At 36.9% G+C, this 16,939-nt stretch overlaps 1 protein-coding gene and 1 pseudogene across 1 annotated transcript; one reads left to right on the forward strand and one right to left on the reverse strand.

Moving 5' to 3' along the window:
* Nucleotides 1-244: 244 nt before the first annotated feature.
* On the reverse strand, nt 245-13,486 carry LOC120270808 (annotated as a pseudogene).
* Nucleotides 13,487-15,369: 1,883 nt separating this feature from the next.
* Nucleotides 15,370-16,608, forward strand: LOC120270809. The gene is made up of 4 exons (XM_039277871.1): nt 15,370-15,379; nt 15,939-16,219; nt 16,332-16,439; nt 16,531-16,608. Exons 1-4 carry the CDS (start codon nt 15,370-15,372, stop codon nt 16,606-16,608), a joined length of 477 nt encoding a protein of 158 aa, XP_039133805.1.
* Nucleotides 16,609-16,939: the final 331 nt, after the last annotated feature.

The raw sequence follows: 16,939 nt of genomic DNA on the forward strand, positions 1-16,939 counted from the left end.
TTGGGTTCTATTTGTAAATACATTTTTTATATTTAACAATAGTTTTTTTGTTTAAGTTATCTTATTTCCGTATATCAATCTGGGTTTTTGTTTAGTGATATATGAACTAAAATATTGAGGTTGAGGCTGTGTTATGGATCTTTGAGCAATTAAGAACAAGAACTAAGATCCTAACCTTTAAACACAGATCTCACTGAGAATTCTATTAAAATCAAGCAATCAATTACCAGTTTTCTCTAAATCAAAGAGAAATAGCACTATGAACTCAGATCTCTACTCAATCATCATTCATCAAGAGTTCCACAGAGTCATTAACAATCAACAGCAAGAGTTTCAGGGACAAATGCTAAAAAAACAATAAGAAGATAACTAGGGAAAATTACTTCCCAAATCCTGCACTGAAAGAAGATCCACTCATCGGAAGTTCGCCAGAAGATGGTCTGAAATCCTTCAGAGCTTCATTCCATTCAGAACCAGGCCCAACCACTCACAGACTACACATACCCCTTCCCCTCTTTCTTTCCCTTTTTTATGTTCTCTTTCCCAGCTGGATTAACAGATCCATTCACCATTCTTCATAATCTCTTATTTCATTGGTCCACGTCAGCTCTTTGTAACAAACCCGTCAAGGCGCGAGCTTCTCTTCTTCACCCTCTGTCCACGTCCACCAATCGTTGTCTCCCTAGCCTCATTCCTCCAATCAGGATTCAAATAACTCCCTGCTGATGTGGCTGGCAGCCTCCTTCTCACGTGCTCACTATTTAAAATCTCCATCCCTGGCACCAAGCTCTCTCCCGCCATAACAGGCTGCACCATTGTTCTTATTTATAATTACCTTTCAAAGTGAAGAGGATCAAACCCAACAGCATATCAAAAGAGGAAGAAGTTTCTGCACAAGGAGACTGATGAGGCTGGATCACATTTGAGAATCTCTCCATCGGCTGTGACCGTGTAGGATTCGGGATAGACACTGATCTTCGGGAGAGCGTCATTGAGCTTCATGTCGAGCTTTGTAAGCCTGCGAACATTACCGACAGCTTCCACCCGCTTTTTGAGACCATACTTGGTTCCTACATCGGCTTCTTTCGCAAGCTGCACAAAAAAGGAATTTCAGCACATGGCAGATAAACTAGAGATCCTTTCGAATGTGTTCATCGCCTTCGAGCAAACTGATTATCAGACCGTAAATTAATCACTTGACAGAATTCAACTGTAAATAAACGAACAAAACAAATGCTGATTTCACTTGCCTTGCTCACAAAAGCAATAGAGTTAACACTTGCAGCCTTTCCAAATGCACCAAACATCGGCCTCATCATTACCTGTGCTCAATAGGTCAAAATGTTCAAAAAAATGAGGATCTATGCAAAAAAATCATGTGCAAGAATTTCTTTTGATTGATAGTAGATCCACAAAGGAAAAATGCATGGCCAGCTAGTGAGAAAAAAACATGTGAATGCAATTTAGAAGAGTCTTGTATAGTAGTTGAAGAATATGATACCGGTTCAGGTGTAGGAATACTAGCATTTGGATCACCCATGTTGGCCCATGCAATCACACCACCTTTGATCACCATTTCTGGTTTGGCACCAAAGAAAGAAGGTTTCCACATGACAAGATCAGCAATTTTCCCAATCTGTTCCAATCAAAACTTATTAGATCCAAACTCCACCTAGATTAAGACAGTAACACACAACAGCATGAAACATAGAAAAGGGATTTATTTATCTGGAGCTCACAATTAAGATGTAGAAACTTTGAAAGGTGTTAAAAAAAAAAATTTGATTGAATAGGAAGCATATAAGCTCCTAATTACATGGTCAGGGAAAAATATGATACCTCAACAGAACCCACATAATTAGAAAATCCATTAGCTATAGCTGGATTTATGGTATATTTTGCTATATAGCGCTTGATTCGGAAGTTGTCGTTTTCACACCCATTTGGTTCAATTGATCTTCCTCTCTGCACCTTCATCTTGTCAGCTGTTTGCCATGTTCGAGTGATTACCTGAGATAATTAATATGCAATTAACCATAAAAGAACAGGTGACATGAAAATCAGTCCTCAATTCTTTAGCTCATAACATCAATTTGCTGATAGACCTAACACATAAAAATGTGATGACTATGATGATAAACAGGAAAATGCAAAAAAATTTGTCAATGGAAAATAATGTCTGTATTTTGTGAAAAATCCTGTTTACAACAAGCAAAAATATGAATAAACTATGTTAGTAAGCAATAGTAAATTAGTAACACCAATCTTATGTGTTAAGGTGACAGTAAAATTATTTTAAAAAATACCTCTCCAACACGGCCCATACCCTGTGAACCAGAAGTTATAATACTAATGGCACCCATATCATGCAAGATGTCTTCTGCCGCAATTGTTTCAGCGCGTATATGAGACTCTGCAAAGGCCACATCTTCCTTGATGTTTTTATCAAGGTGGCGGGATACCATCTGCACAAGTTAAACAGTAATTTAGAGAATATAGAGTGAAAATCAATAGTTATGAAATATGTGTATTCTTTTACCAGCATGTCAAGGTGCTCATCCACAGTATTTGAAGTAAAAGGTCGGGTTGGATTTGTTGATGAGGGCAAAGCATTTTTCACACCACAAACTTTGATAATATCCGGAGCATGACCGCCACCAGCACCTTCACTGTTTGATGCCATTAAAAAGAAGATTTTGTAAACAGATAATTTTGTTGATGATAATCTTGAAAAAGAAATGCAAATTACTGGCAGGACATTTTATTCACAAGATAAAGGAACAATAAGCATTACCAAAAAAAAAAAAAAAATTGAACCTCAGAAGGAATTATTGTAACAATAGGTATACAAAATTAAGTTCTATGGCAAGTGGGAATACTTATTGTTCTTGTATTTACAAAACACACTACCTGTGACAAGTGTGAATTGTTCTTTCCTTAAAGGCATCAATGGTGTGTTCCACGCAGCCAGATTCATTCAAAGTGTCTGTATGGATGTTAACCTAACCAAAATAATGAAACATGTAAGACACAATATCCCATTGCACTCTTCAACTACAGACGTAAATAACTTGCTTACTTGAATGTCAAATATCTCAGCAACTGCCAAACAATTATTTATAGCAGCAGGAGTGCTTCCCCAGTCCTCTTGAAGCTTTAAACCCATAGCACCTGCCTTGACAATTTCAGTTAATCCTTCTGGTTTGGCACTATTTCCCTGGTTAATACATCATAAAGATTGATTACTAAGGGAATGAAAACAAACATTGCTTCAAACATAAAATTGTAATAAAGTTTGATGATAAAGCACCCAAACACTGAGGAAGGTTTGGATGCATTGAGACAAAATTCAGTGTACATAATTGAGCCAGCAAAAGATAATGCACCAGTTTTCTCCAAAAAGAAGGCCTAACTAACCAACCAAACAGAGCAGTACGTAGTGGAAAGACAATGAAAAGTTGCACAATGAAAGACGACAATGTCTTGTGAACTTTTCTGAGGTGACATCTAGAAGTTTTTCAGATACAGCAGGGGGTGCTCTACGTTTCAATAAACATAAAGTTTTATTCATTCTTAGAGAAACTTGACCATCATTTATGAGACTGCATCTCACTACTTTATACAGAGAAAAGAATATATAACTATACCTTGCCAGTGAATCCGATATTGACTGGCACGTCATCAGTTGACTGCAGCATTAACCCCATATGACATGGGGATGTTGTGCAAGTAGTGGCACGAGTTCCATCCGCAGGTCCTGTCCCACCTCCCACAAGTGTAGTGATACCTGATATCAGGGTTATTTGGGTCTTCAGATACATAATGTTGCAAAACAAAACAGGAAGTTTCAGCACATGGCTGAGAGGTCCAATTAATTCATATGATTGTGAAGTTATATTTTTATAATCATCAAACAAATATTAGAATGAGAACTTTACATGAAACAATATTTTAGGTGCTGGTAACCATTGTATCATGCCAAGCAAGTAAGAGTAAAGACCATACCACTTGCTATAGCCTCTTGTGCCAACTGAGGACATATGGAGTGCACATGACAATCTATGCCTCCAGCAGTTACAATCATGCCTTCGCCTGCAATAACTTCAGTGCTAACCTGCATTTAGATATTTAGTATCCCATAATTTTTGCAGAAATTACCATATTCACTAAAATCTAGAGCCAATGCTGCATATGTGGAAAAGTGGTCACCCCAACAATCATATCTCCTGAAACGCCATCCATGATATCAGGGTTTCCAGCCTTTCCAATAGCAATAATATATCCGTCTTTGATCCCAATATCAGCCTTGTATATTCCTGTATAGTCAATAATTACGGCATTGGTGATAACAGTATCTAAGCATGCCGAGGTTGGATAGCCTGCTGCCTGTCCCATTCCATCACGCACAACTTTTCCAGCTCCAAATACACATTCATCACCATACACTGCAAAATCCCTTTCAATTTCTGCATATAATTCAGTGTCGCCGAGCTTTATCTTATCCCCACTAGTGGGCCCATACTTATTTGCATAGTCTTCGTGTGAAACTTCTATAATTTCAAGAGGATAATGGCTGCCATCATGTGGAATGAATTCCCCAATAACACCTTCACTGCAGCAAAAATCAATTGAGTTTTATGAATAAATCACCTAGCTCTCAATTAAAAAGCATTGGAACAATAAAACCATCCAACTAGCAGTTAACTTCTGAGAAGGTATGATAGGTCATAGCCATCAAACTGATCCTAAATAAGTTCCGAAAATATATAAATGAGACTAGAAAAGAACAATTGACTGAAGAAACTGAAAACTGAGTGTCTAGGGTATCTACACCTTGCATCTGGTTCTTCTTCATTCCCAAACCCTTTAGCTTTGACATGTTCCATCACTTCATCAAGCTTGGAATAATCAACAGGGCCATCCACAATACCATTTCCACCTCTAATAATTTTATCCCCTCCAATGCTGACGACGGTCACGTATTTGGCATCCCCTGGCTAAAAAATTGGTACTTTAGTGAAAGGCATTGTGTAACAAGATTCCAAACAGAAAAGTATCAGTGGCAAAGCATCCTAATAATAAAGAAGGCATGCATGCTAAGAATATGATGAAAATTATAACTGAACAAAACCTTTACAAAAACTGCTGTACGCAGAATAGAATTTGGATTGGATTAAATTAAGAAAACAATTTACATATATATAATATAGTGCACAATTTTATTAACCATAAAGGCAGCAAACAAAGCCTGGTGCAAAAATGGAACTACACACCTACATTCTAGCCACTACGGCTAGAGTAAGTGGTGCCGGCCAATGAAATACCATGATATCAGCATCTTGGCTATACATAGAAACCAAGATATAAAGCTGTTAAAGCAGAAACTTGAATTGTGAGGAACTATTGAGTCAAACACTTCAAATTTAATTGTGTGAAAACATTATTTGAGATGCTATTTTAAAGAAAACCAGAATTATACAGCTTTGCATTTACCAACACTCAGATAGTGAGTTGATCACCATCAAAAAGCTGCTGTGTATGTTTCATGGTTCACTAACCATTGTAATGTTGCGTGTGAGGAAGCGCGGAACTAGTGTGGCAATTCGTCGAACACTTGGTGTGCAATATCACAATACCTAGCAATCACACAATGAATGGGCAATGCAAGGATAACATACAACCAATCTCACATGAATAAAGTAAGAGACACCAATTTACATGGTTCAGCTAAGAACAAGCCTACATCCACGGGAGAACAATGCTTCACTATATCATGGGGGATAACAAGAGTACAAAAGTATAAAAAATAGACATAAAACCACAAGAGGATTACCAAGCTCTAAGAACTAGCCTTACGTCAAAAACAAGGGTCTTACCTTGCTTTAATGAGATCAAGCAAGAACAAGAGCTCTCCTCTACACCACTCTTTTCACTCTCCAAATACAAGAGAACTCACCCTCTCTATCTTTCTTTATTTTCTCTCATTACACAACACCCAACAAACATAACCCTATATAAACAATAGAGCAATCTAGACCGTTGGATTAAAAGAGATCAAGATTTTTGGCTTCATCACAAGGATATCGCCAATATTTAACAATCCCCCACTTGAAGACAAATCTTCAATGAAGCATCAATGAAGCATCAAGCATTGCTCCTCCAAACATCCAGTGTTACGTCTCCACTAACCCGAAAAGCCTCCTACAATGAGAAGTCTTCTCCGTAGGGCACAACCTTTGTCAACAAATCCGCATAGGTTGTCATTTGCGTGGATTTTTCTCAACATGTAAATATCCACGCCTCAAAGCAAGCTCGAATAAAGTGGTACCGCGCATCAATGTGCTTTTGTTCTAGAATGAAAAGTCAGATTCTTAGCAAGATGTATCGCACTTTGACTATCACAATGCAACACATATTTTTTTCTTGTACCACTTCAAATTGATTAAGCACATGCTTCAACCAAATCATTTCTTTTTTTGCTCCTTCGGTCAAGGCAATATATTCCGCCTCGTAGTAGACAAGGTAACAATGTCTTGAAGTTTAGACATCCAACTCACCGCACCACCACCAAATGTGAAAAACATAACCCGTAGTGGACTTCCTTGTCTCTCACAACCGGCATAATCAGAATCAACATAACCATTAACCATCAATGAAGAACCTCCAAAGCACAAGCATAAATTTTGTGTACCCTTCAAGTAACGAAGAACCCACTTGACGGGCTTGCCAATGCTCCCAACCGCACAAGACATATACCTTTGAAACAACCCCCACTCGCATAAGCAATATCCGGCCTTGTACATATCATAGCATACATCAAGCTACCAACCGCAGAGGTATAAGGAACATTTTCAAATTTATCATCCTTTGGAGAACTCTTCTTTGATAGATTAAAATGTGCCGCTAGAGGTGTAGAAACCGGGTTTGCAATCAACCATTCCAAATCTTTCAAGAAATTTGCCAATGTATTCGGATTGACTCAACCACAACTTCACATGCTCTCTATCTCGGTGAATGCGTATGCCTAGAATCTTCTTTGCAACGCCAAGATCTTTAGTAGCAAACTTCCTTGACATATGGAGCTTCAAGGACTTAATTTCCTTCCAATCATTGCTAGCTATCAACATATCATCCACATAAAGCAACAAGCAATTAAACATGCCACATGTGGAACCCTTTGAAAATAAACACAATGATCAAAATCACATCTAGAATAACCCTCATCTTGCATAAAAAGTGTCAAACTTCTTGTACCATTGTCTGAGAAGCTTGCTTCAAACCGTATACAACCCCTTCTTCAACTTGCACACCAAGTTAGGATTAGACTTGTTAGCAAAGCCTTCGGGTTGAGGCATATAAATTTCTTCTTCAAGGTCACCATGCAAGAAAGTCGTCTTGATGTCAAGTTGTTCAAGCTCCAAATCAAGATTAGCCACCAAAGATAGAATAACTCTTATGGAGCTATGCTTCACCACCGGAGCAAATATTTCAATAAAATCAATACCATGCTTTTGACCATAGCCTTTCACCACTAGTCTTGCCTTGTACCTTTTTGATCCATCGGCTTCATGCTTTATCACATACACTCATCTATTCTTTTAATCGCTTTCTTTTTCCACTTGGAAGCTTCACCAAGTCCCAAGTTTGGTTCCGACGCAAAGAGTCCATCTCTTCATCCATAGCCTTTTGCTACCTAGCTTTCTCAAGACAATTTTGTGCTTCATGAAAAAGACTCGGGCTCACCCGCATCAAGAATAAAGCATAATACAAGGATGGAGAATACCTTTGGATGGGTTTAGGAGTCCTTGTAGATCTCCCTCAAAATTTGTGGAGACTCAAATTCTTGTTCTTCCTCGCTAACATGAGCATCTTCTTGTTCAATCACCTCCATGCTATCATCATGGCCACCAACATCACCATGGCCATCTCCATCATCATGATCTTGAGAATGAATTTCTTCTACTTGCCGAGGAGGAACACATGAGCGTCCTTTGCATGCGAACAAGTTTCTCATCCTTTTGCTCTTCATGATGGCTTTCTTTAAACATCACATTCTCATGAAATATGACATCACGACTTCTAATTGTCTTCCTTTCAATTGGATCCCATAACCTATAACCTCTATCATCACCACCATAACCAAGGAAAGCACATCTCCTTGATTTCAAATCAAGCTTTACTTCTCTTTTCGGAAGGCACATGCATATAAGCTTTTCACAACCAAAAAAACTCTTAAATGATTATAAGAGATTTTCTTACCACTCCAAAAGAATTTCCGGAACATCACCATCCAATGGAGCACTTGGTGATCTATTGATGAGGTATACCGTCGATTTTGCCGCTCCGCCCAAAAAGAACTTAGGAAGACCGGAGTGAGACAACATACTTCTACCCTTTCCACAATGGTCCTATTCATTCTTTCAATAACACCATTTTGTTGTGCGTGTAAGGAACCTGCCTTCACCTCTTGATGCCACTCTCCGCACAAAAACCATCAAAAGCACTAGAGCAAAACTCTCCACCATTGTCGGGTTTGCAAGCATTTTATAAACCTTTCACTTTCTTTTCTCAACACGGGCCTTGAAACTTTTTGAAAGTTTCAAAAACTTGATCCTTGGATGCTAATGGATAAAGCCAACACTTTCTAGAATAATCATCCATGAAAGTAACAAAAATAAGAAGCACCACCAAGAGACTTGACATTCATAGGGCCACAAACATCGGAATAAACCAACTCCAATGCCTTTTAACTTTCCATGAGATTCATGCCTCTTAAAAATTTACTCTATGTTGCTTACCCATGATGCAATGCACACATAATTCAAGAGATGAATTCTCAAATAAAGGAATAAGCTTTTTATCTTGCAATACCTTCATTCCATGCTCACTAAGATGTCCAAGCCGACTATGCCAAACATGCACATCATCATGTCCACTTGCCGACATACATCTTTGAGGTGAACCAAGAAAAGTATATAAGCTTCCATCCTTTTGCCCCTTCAATACCGTCATACAACCCTTGGAGATTTTCCACGATCCATCGCTAAAGAGTAACTACATAACCGGCTCATCAAGTTGCCCTCACCGAAAATGAGATTCTTTGTTATCTCGGGAACATGCCTCACATTAGTCAATGTATGCTCCTTCCCATTTGCTTGCTTAATAACCACATCACCAATGCCCAAAATTTTACAAGCACGATCATTGCCGAGGTAGACATTACCACAATCAACCCTCTTTATAAGTGGAGAAAAATGATCGATCCGGTATATGTGAAATGAAAGCACTCGAGTCCAACACCCAAGTATCTATGGAAGAAGATACCATACAAGCAATGCTTAATGTGACTCCATCATCACTTTTGAGATGCTATGCTTGCTTCACCATCAACTTACTTCCCTTTCGCTTGCTCTTCAAAAGATTACAATCATTCCTCACATGACCTTGTTTCTGCAATACCAACAAGTAACAACCCGGCCCCGCTGACTTTGATCTTCCCTTTGCTTGTGACTCTGCCCCTTACTAGCCAAAAACATCATCCCTTTGTTGAGACCTTCCTCTTTCACCGCCGCTAGTGCTTGACTTAAGTCACTAGACATTTGTGAAGAAGCCCTTCTAGTCTCCCTCACTCACTCAACGAAGAAACAACATCATTCAACTTGAACTTGTTCTCCCATTGTATTTGCCACTGTAGTAACAAGAGTATCCCAACTTGGAGGCAAAGAGCTCAAAAAGTAGCAAGCATAAAACCTCTTCATCAAGATTTTCACCTTTAGAGCCTTTTAATCTGTGCCACAATAGAGTTAAACTCATTCACATGCTTTTCGAACCGCGGACACCATCCTTCATTTTCAAGAGAAATAATCTCTTCATGGCATGCATCTTATTGATACTCGATGGTTGCTCAAAAAGATTGCTCCAAAGTACTCCAAAGTTCATGAACGGTCTTACATTGATAAATATCAAACAAGATGGATGGCGAAATACATAGCCTTATCACCGACAAGCATTTTCGATCGAGAACCTTCCATTGTTCATCACTCATAGATGAGGGTTTAACATCATTCCTCAATAGTGGTAGATCCAACTCCTTATAGACAAGATGATCCTCCATCATTATCTTCCATATTGGCCAATTGTCCTCCCTTGAGCTTTTTCAAACTCCATCTGTCTTATCCATTAGCTATGAAATCGAATCACCACCAATACAAGCCCCAATTCTTTCAATCTGTAAGCTTTAGACAACCTCCACAATCCTAGAATGAAGCTCGATACCAATTGTTGCTGCGGAGAAAGCGGAACTAGTGTGGCAATTCGTCGAACACTTGGTGTGCAATATCACAATACCTAGCAATCACACAATAAATGGGTAATGCAAGGATACCATACAACCAATCTCACAAGAATAAAGTAAGAGACACCAATTTAACGTGGTTCGGCTAAGAACAAGCCTACGTCCACGGGAGAACAATGATTCACTATATCATGGAGGATAACAAGAGTACAAGAGTATAAAAAATAGACATAAACCACAAGAGGATTACCAAGCTCTAAGAACTAGCCTTACCTCAAAAACAAGGGTCTTACCTTGCTTTAATGAGATCAAGCAAGAATAAGAGCTCTCCTCTACACCACTCTTTTCACTCTCCAAATACAAGAGAACTCACCCTTTCTATCTTTCTCTATTTTCTCTCATTACACAACACCCAACAAACATAACCCTATATAAATAATAGAACAATCTAGACCGTTGGATTAAAAGAGATCAAGATTTTGGCTTCATCACAAGGATATCAAGCCAATATTTAACATGTAATACATGCTCTCACACCTGCCAACTTATTACAATAATAAAAAAAATGGACAGGAACAAAGCTATATGGACCGCAGGATATGGATGTGTAAATTTAAATAGTTCAAATGCTAAAATTTTACATTGTTGTCATCACCAAGAGGCATGTTATTGCATAAAATGCAAGTAGACCATGGAACAAAAGCAAATATAATGCATGCCGGATAAAAATACCAATTAATACACTCGTTATAATAGATAAATTTATTTATGAAGCAATCTCAAAATGCCCATTACCTCAAAACGAGTAGTAGTCCCTCGCTATATATTTAACCGCATACCATAAGCTTTTCTTCTATCAAAAACCAGGTAGGGGTTCACCTCAATGAAGTGATAATGGCTTCCTATCTGAAAGTGAAATTTGGTGTTAGAAACTAACCTCAATTGGAATTTGTCAAATTTTAATTGGAAAAAATGCAAAGAAAACTATTTCAAACTCCAGCCCAAACCAATCTTGAGTATTCCAGATAAAAACAAACACTTATAATTTGGAAAAAGACTATGACCTCCAAGAAAATCAGAATAGTGTTTTATTATGATCAAAATAACTCAGTATCAATAAACATTTTTTGACACTTACTAAGACTCAACAAGGATGAGTATGAAGAGAATGACGAACAGACAAAGTTTGAATTGAGTGAATATGCCAATTCAGCATACGGTCTTGTTCGCACTCATATGTTTCACTGAATTTCTACTGATGATCTATGAAAGGAGATAAAACAAAAAAAAATCACCTGAATAGGCCTGTCTGCCTTGTTTACAACTTTCAATCTAACAATCTTACGTCCCACATTCATGATGATCTTCTCATCACATCGACATATGAATTTACCAGGAACACAATCAGCACCATCCACCACAAATTTATCAAGTGAAGGAACTGCAAAGGATTGATCAATTTCCACCTCAATATCATTCACAAAAAGATACTCTCATGCACTACTTTAACAAGGTAAAGTTGATGTAAGCAATGAAATGGATCAAGACATAAATTGAGCTTCTTCCAGATTGTGTCTAGTTCTATAGTATGTCAAACATAAATTGACAGTTTCCTTGTATGCAAACTCCAGTCAAGCATTTTATAATTTATATGATGTATGGCCATAATGTCTATTGGGCATAGAAAATTGTTTGACAAACAGGAAATTCACCAACTTAGTATATTGTGAATATAATGCTATCTGAAACTCGTAAAAGAACATTAAAGAAACCCACAAAATCATATAAGATATAGTTGAAAATCTACGGCATAGATAAAGCTAAAGGGGAAAATTCACGATTATACCAAGGAAGATATTTCAAGCAAATGACAAAATTCTAAGGTTGATTAAGTTATCTTCTGCACCAGGAAAAAATGAGCCATGTAATGCCAGCTACAGATTGCCATTATCACATGCAATAGGATCAGGTATGGTGATCAGCTTCGTTCCATCCAAGAACGTGCCCTCAACCTAATGCAAATGTATTGTAAGTTAGATAATATTTTGTGAACACATTGTAAAACTTACACGGTAATATGAAAAATTATTTTGAACAAAACAAGAAGGAAAGATGAGACACATGAATCATTCTTCAAGTATCAAACTTAATTCCTCCTAAAAGTGTCAATAAGACTACAAGCAAGTGTGGAATATAGGGTGTTCAGAAGATGAGTACCTGAACGCAATCTAGAAGATGTGGAACAGATGGAAGAACTTGTCGCCTACAAAAAGTGACTAGAATGAGCTCCTGTTAACAAACTCTATACCAGTTTCTATAAGAATTAGCAAGCAAAGTAAACAATGCAACCATAAGAACAGTAATTAATAATTGTAAACATATCTTAATTTGTTGAACCTCCATCAATATAAGGTTTCACAAATGTTTCCACTGAGAACCCAAGGCACTCTACTTACCTTTTCTAACTAATCAGAAGAAACCAGAAACATTGAAGCTACAATAACCAATATCACTGTCATTTCTATGACAAAACCAGAAAAGAATAAAATAAAATAAAATTAAATTAAAAAAAAAATAAAAAAAACATAATCAATCGCTACTAAATTTCAAGTAACATGTTCCTTCAAAAAGACTGCATCAGAAATTGCGATGTGGTGCTCAAAAAAATCTTTGACCATGGAGCTACAAGTTTCTCTAAGGCTCAAACTGGTTTACATGATCACTGCATGAATCCAATCAAAAACTTGGCAAGCTGTGTAGTCAGCCAAGTGAACAATTGAGGAAGTTGTAGGCATGTAACACCTAATGAACCTAAACAAATTATTGATATCCAAGACACCAACATACAAAATAACTAAGTCTCCCATCTAATGTTCCTGCTATTCTCTTTGCAGGTGCCAGCATTTCATATCTATAGATGTGGGCTACATTCCGAATCAAAGTGATATTTAGGATAACTCAATCACAATAACTCACCTCCCAAGAAACTATTTCCCAATGCACATTAACTCTGCAACAGTCTTGTCGCCATCGCGAACAAACTCCAGAACCTACAAATCAATGGATGAGTAAAGGAACAACATTCTCCAAGTCAAACATTAAAGTAATCTCTCAAAATTGAACAGTGTCATAGTCCAGCACACATGCAAAACATCAGTAAAAAAAGTTTCTGAACTCACATTGACCCACCATTATTACATTCTCAAATAACATTAAGCTTAATTTCTATAAAAAAATAAAAATAAAAAATAACAACGAGAATTGAAGGACGAAAAAGAACCCCGAGATTACCCGAGTTGCTATAAGAGCGACGACCTCGGTGTAATTGAGGCGAGGTCACGAGCCAAGCGCTCGTGCAAGAAACCCAGCCGGTGCAGGCCAACTTCTCAACCTCTCGGTGACAACCTCATGCTTCCAACTTGCTCGTTGAAATGCCCTGATCGAATCAAACAATCAAGATCCAAAAAACAAACATCCAAGAAGGAAAGTGCTAGCAGTAGTTCTTGCTATGAAGCTGATCAATGCAACCACGACCAAGATTCAAGAAATATAATATCCAACAAAAATGTGGTTCTTGCTGTGAAGGGTTTCCACTCGATGCATCCAAAGTTTCAAGAAACAAGATATCCAACAAGGAAAGAGGGAGCGATGGTTCTTGATGTGAAGCTGATCATTCACTCAAATGTGTTTGTGAAAATGCGTGAATGAAAAGAAAGTATGCAAACAGCGAGGACTTCCACCATTAACGGAGAAATGTAAGGAGTGATGAGCTCACCGGTGGTGACTGCGCGGGGAGCCCCGGCTGGTGTCGGAGAAGAAGGATGGAGAGCGGTGCAGAGGTCAGCGAGTCCTAGTGTCACGCACTTAATCGGTTCTCCCTCAAAGCTTGACAACAAACTCAACTTGAAAGCTTGAGAATACGAAAACTTAAGAAAAGATAAAAAAGGAACTTGAAAACAAGAACGCTTTATTGCTTCAAGAATTCAAGTCTTGGTTGGTTTTCGAATGAGGACACTTTTAAGTCAATTTATAGCCCTTAGCCTCTTTATGTATTTTAGTAGACTTTGTACTCTTTTAAAAAAATATCTAGAAAAACTCCAGATATTTTGTGGTGAGATTTATTTGATTTGACCGATAGTATAAGTTTTCACCCAATTCTAGAGTTTTCTAACTACAGACTTGAACTCTAGAAAAACTCACATTTTGCTAGGCTACATTTGCCGCTAAAGATCATGTATGGTAAGATCTTCATTTTGGGTAAAAATCTTGTCTTATTCCTATATGGAGCGGGAAATGTGATAATAGTAATTTTGATTGAAGGACGTGTAATTTCAACATAAATAAATATATAAATATAACACCCAATGCAGTTGTATAAAAAAAATATTATAATAAAAATGGAAGTCAAGGGTTTGATCCAACTCTAAATGTTGGGATGAAGATACATAAGGATTACAATCTTGTGGATATCAATCACAAAAAAAGGTTTAACAAGGATGAACCCTTCATTTTATCTACACAAGCAACACAAGTATATTATACATCTTATCCAAGCATGAAACGTGATAAAGATAACTGGTGGGCCGTATGCAAAATTAAACCAAGACAAATTATTGATGCTCCACTAGCAAATTTGGCATTCCAAGAAGATGAAATCGAAGACCACTCTATTGACAATATAGATGATATACCGAGACCTCTAAATGATTCAAATGGAGGTTCCATGGAGATTGATAATAGCCATGATGATATACTAGAAGATGAAATTGAAACAGATTATGAAACTGAAGACAAATCAGAAAATGATAAAGATGAATACATTTCCGATGATAATGAGTTGTAATCATTAGTTTTTTTTTATTAGATTGGTGAACAAATGCAATACATTTTATATATTGTAGTACTTGATTTGCAATTTTTTTGAAGTTATGATTATTGTGCATTGTCAGTTTTCTTTTGCTAAGTTATATTTCTTTTTTCAAAAGACATTGTTTTAGTTTATTTATATCATGTATTATTTACATATGTTGACTTATTTTGTTGTCAACTAATTATATTTTTATAATTTTATAGATATGGCTAAAGGTAAAGAAAGGACTAGATTAAGAGGTGGAAGGAGTGGAGGCCGCACTTCTCATGCTCATTTAAACATTGAAGGATCAAGCAATGCTGATAGTGTACCATTTTGAAATACCACTATTCTAAGTGTTGAGGAAACAGTGAATGGTATTGAATCTCAATAACCCAATCAAAATGTTGTAGCTGTTAGTGATACTCAAGCAAACTATGGTAGCACACAAGATGCTTCAACTATTGTTGGGAGGTTATGTATCACAGTTGTGAATGGATTGTAAGTATTCACAATTTGACAATGATAGTATTTGTTTTGTTCACTATTTATTGCTTATTTTATACTTAAACTATTGTAGGTTAGAGCCATCTAGAAAATGTGCAAGGATAATCACAAAAAAGTTTAAGGAAAAAGTTGACTTTGAAGGATACACATGGAAGACAGTGTCACAACCCATAAGAGACTTTTATTTTGAAGAATTTCGGGTATTATTCATTATCATTTCTAATTTATTTATTTGTTTGTTTTATTAATTCTTGTTTTGAACATTGAATATTTTTTTATCTTATGTAGAAGCACTTTTATTTGGGATTTCCTCATTAGAGGCACAAGTAAAGGAAGCTTGGGTTTTGAAAGCCTCACAACGATATAGTGATTTTTTGAGGGATATAAGGGATGCAACAACAAAGCCGGAGTATCTAAGTGAGGAGGAGTACAAGCATTGGAAAGTTGTTTGGGATAGACCTACATTTAAGAAGAAACAAGAGATAAATTCTAAAAATCGACGTAGTATTGCTGGGCCATCATGCCATACAGGAGGGTCAATATCTAATGTTGAGCATGGGAAGAAGCTTGTAAGTATAAATATAAGATTTTAAATGTATTGAAATGTGTTTATTTTATTTTATTTTGCAAATTCATGTATTACATGTTGCTAAGAAATTTTAATGTTTCTTATTGCTATAGGAATCTAAATTGGGTCGAAAAGCCACTCCACATGAGCTTTTTTTGCATACTCATACTAAAAAACATGATGGGGAAACTTTTGTAGATCTCAAGTCAAAGACAATCAATGTAAGCATTTCTAAGACCGATTACATTTTAATGCAAGTTGTTAATTTTTTTTCTTCTAAATTTGTATTATTGACATTTGTTTTCAATGTAGGATAAGATGTTGACCTTGAAACAACATGCAATTTCTACAGAATCTGCATCAACAAACTCAGGACCTACTCCGATGTAGATGAATTGGCTCTTTTATATTGAAAATGTCATTGGTGGAGAGAAAGAAAGAAGAGTCTATGGTCTTGGTTCTCAAGCATCTTCCTATTATGGATGCACTAATTAGAATGTCAATAACTCAACTGCAACATCTACTATGCAAAATAATAAAGATTTACAAAATGAGTTACCATCTGTCCGTAATCAACTACAAATCCAAGAAAAGCGGCATCAACAAGAGCGTCAAGAAACTCAATAAAAGTTTCAAGAAACTCGACAAGAGGTGCCTAAGATGAGGAGGATGTTACAATTACTTATATCTCAAAATCAAGCACCATCTCAAAAAAACCAAT

This window comes from Dioscorea cayenensis, chromosome 10, assembly GCF_009730915.1.
Source record: "Dioscorea cayenensis subsp. rotundata cultivar TDr96_F1 chromosome 10, TDr96_F1_v2_PseudoChromosome.rev07_lg8_w22 25.fasta, whole genome shotgun sequence".
Taxonomy (NCBI): domain Eukaryota; kingdom Viridiplantae; phylum Streptophyta; class Magnoliopsida; order Dioscoreales; family Dioscoreaceae; genus Dioscorea; species Dioscorea cayenensis.

Bases quoted from the DNA above. Each gene is read 5' to 3' on its own strand.
- LOC120270809 (XM_039277871.1), top strand. The intron at 16,220-16,331 runs GTAAGTATAAAT...TTATTGCTATAG, and splicing joins TTGAGCATGGGAAGAAGCTT to GAATCTAAATTGGGTCGAAA. The intron at 16,440-16,530 runs GTAAGCATTTCT...TTTTCAATGTAG, and splicing joins TCAAGTCAAAGACAATCAAT to GATAAGATGTTGACCTTGAA.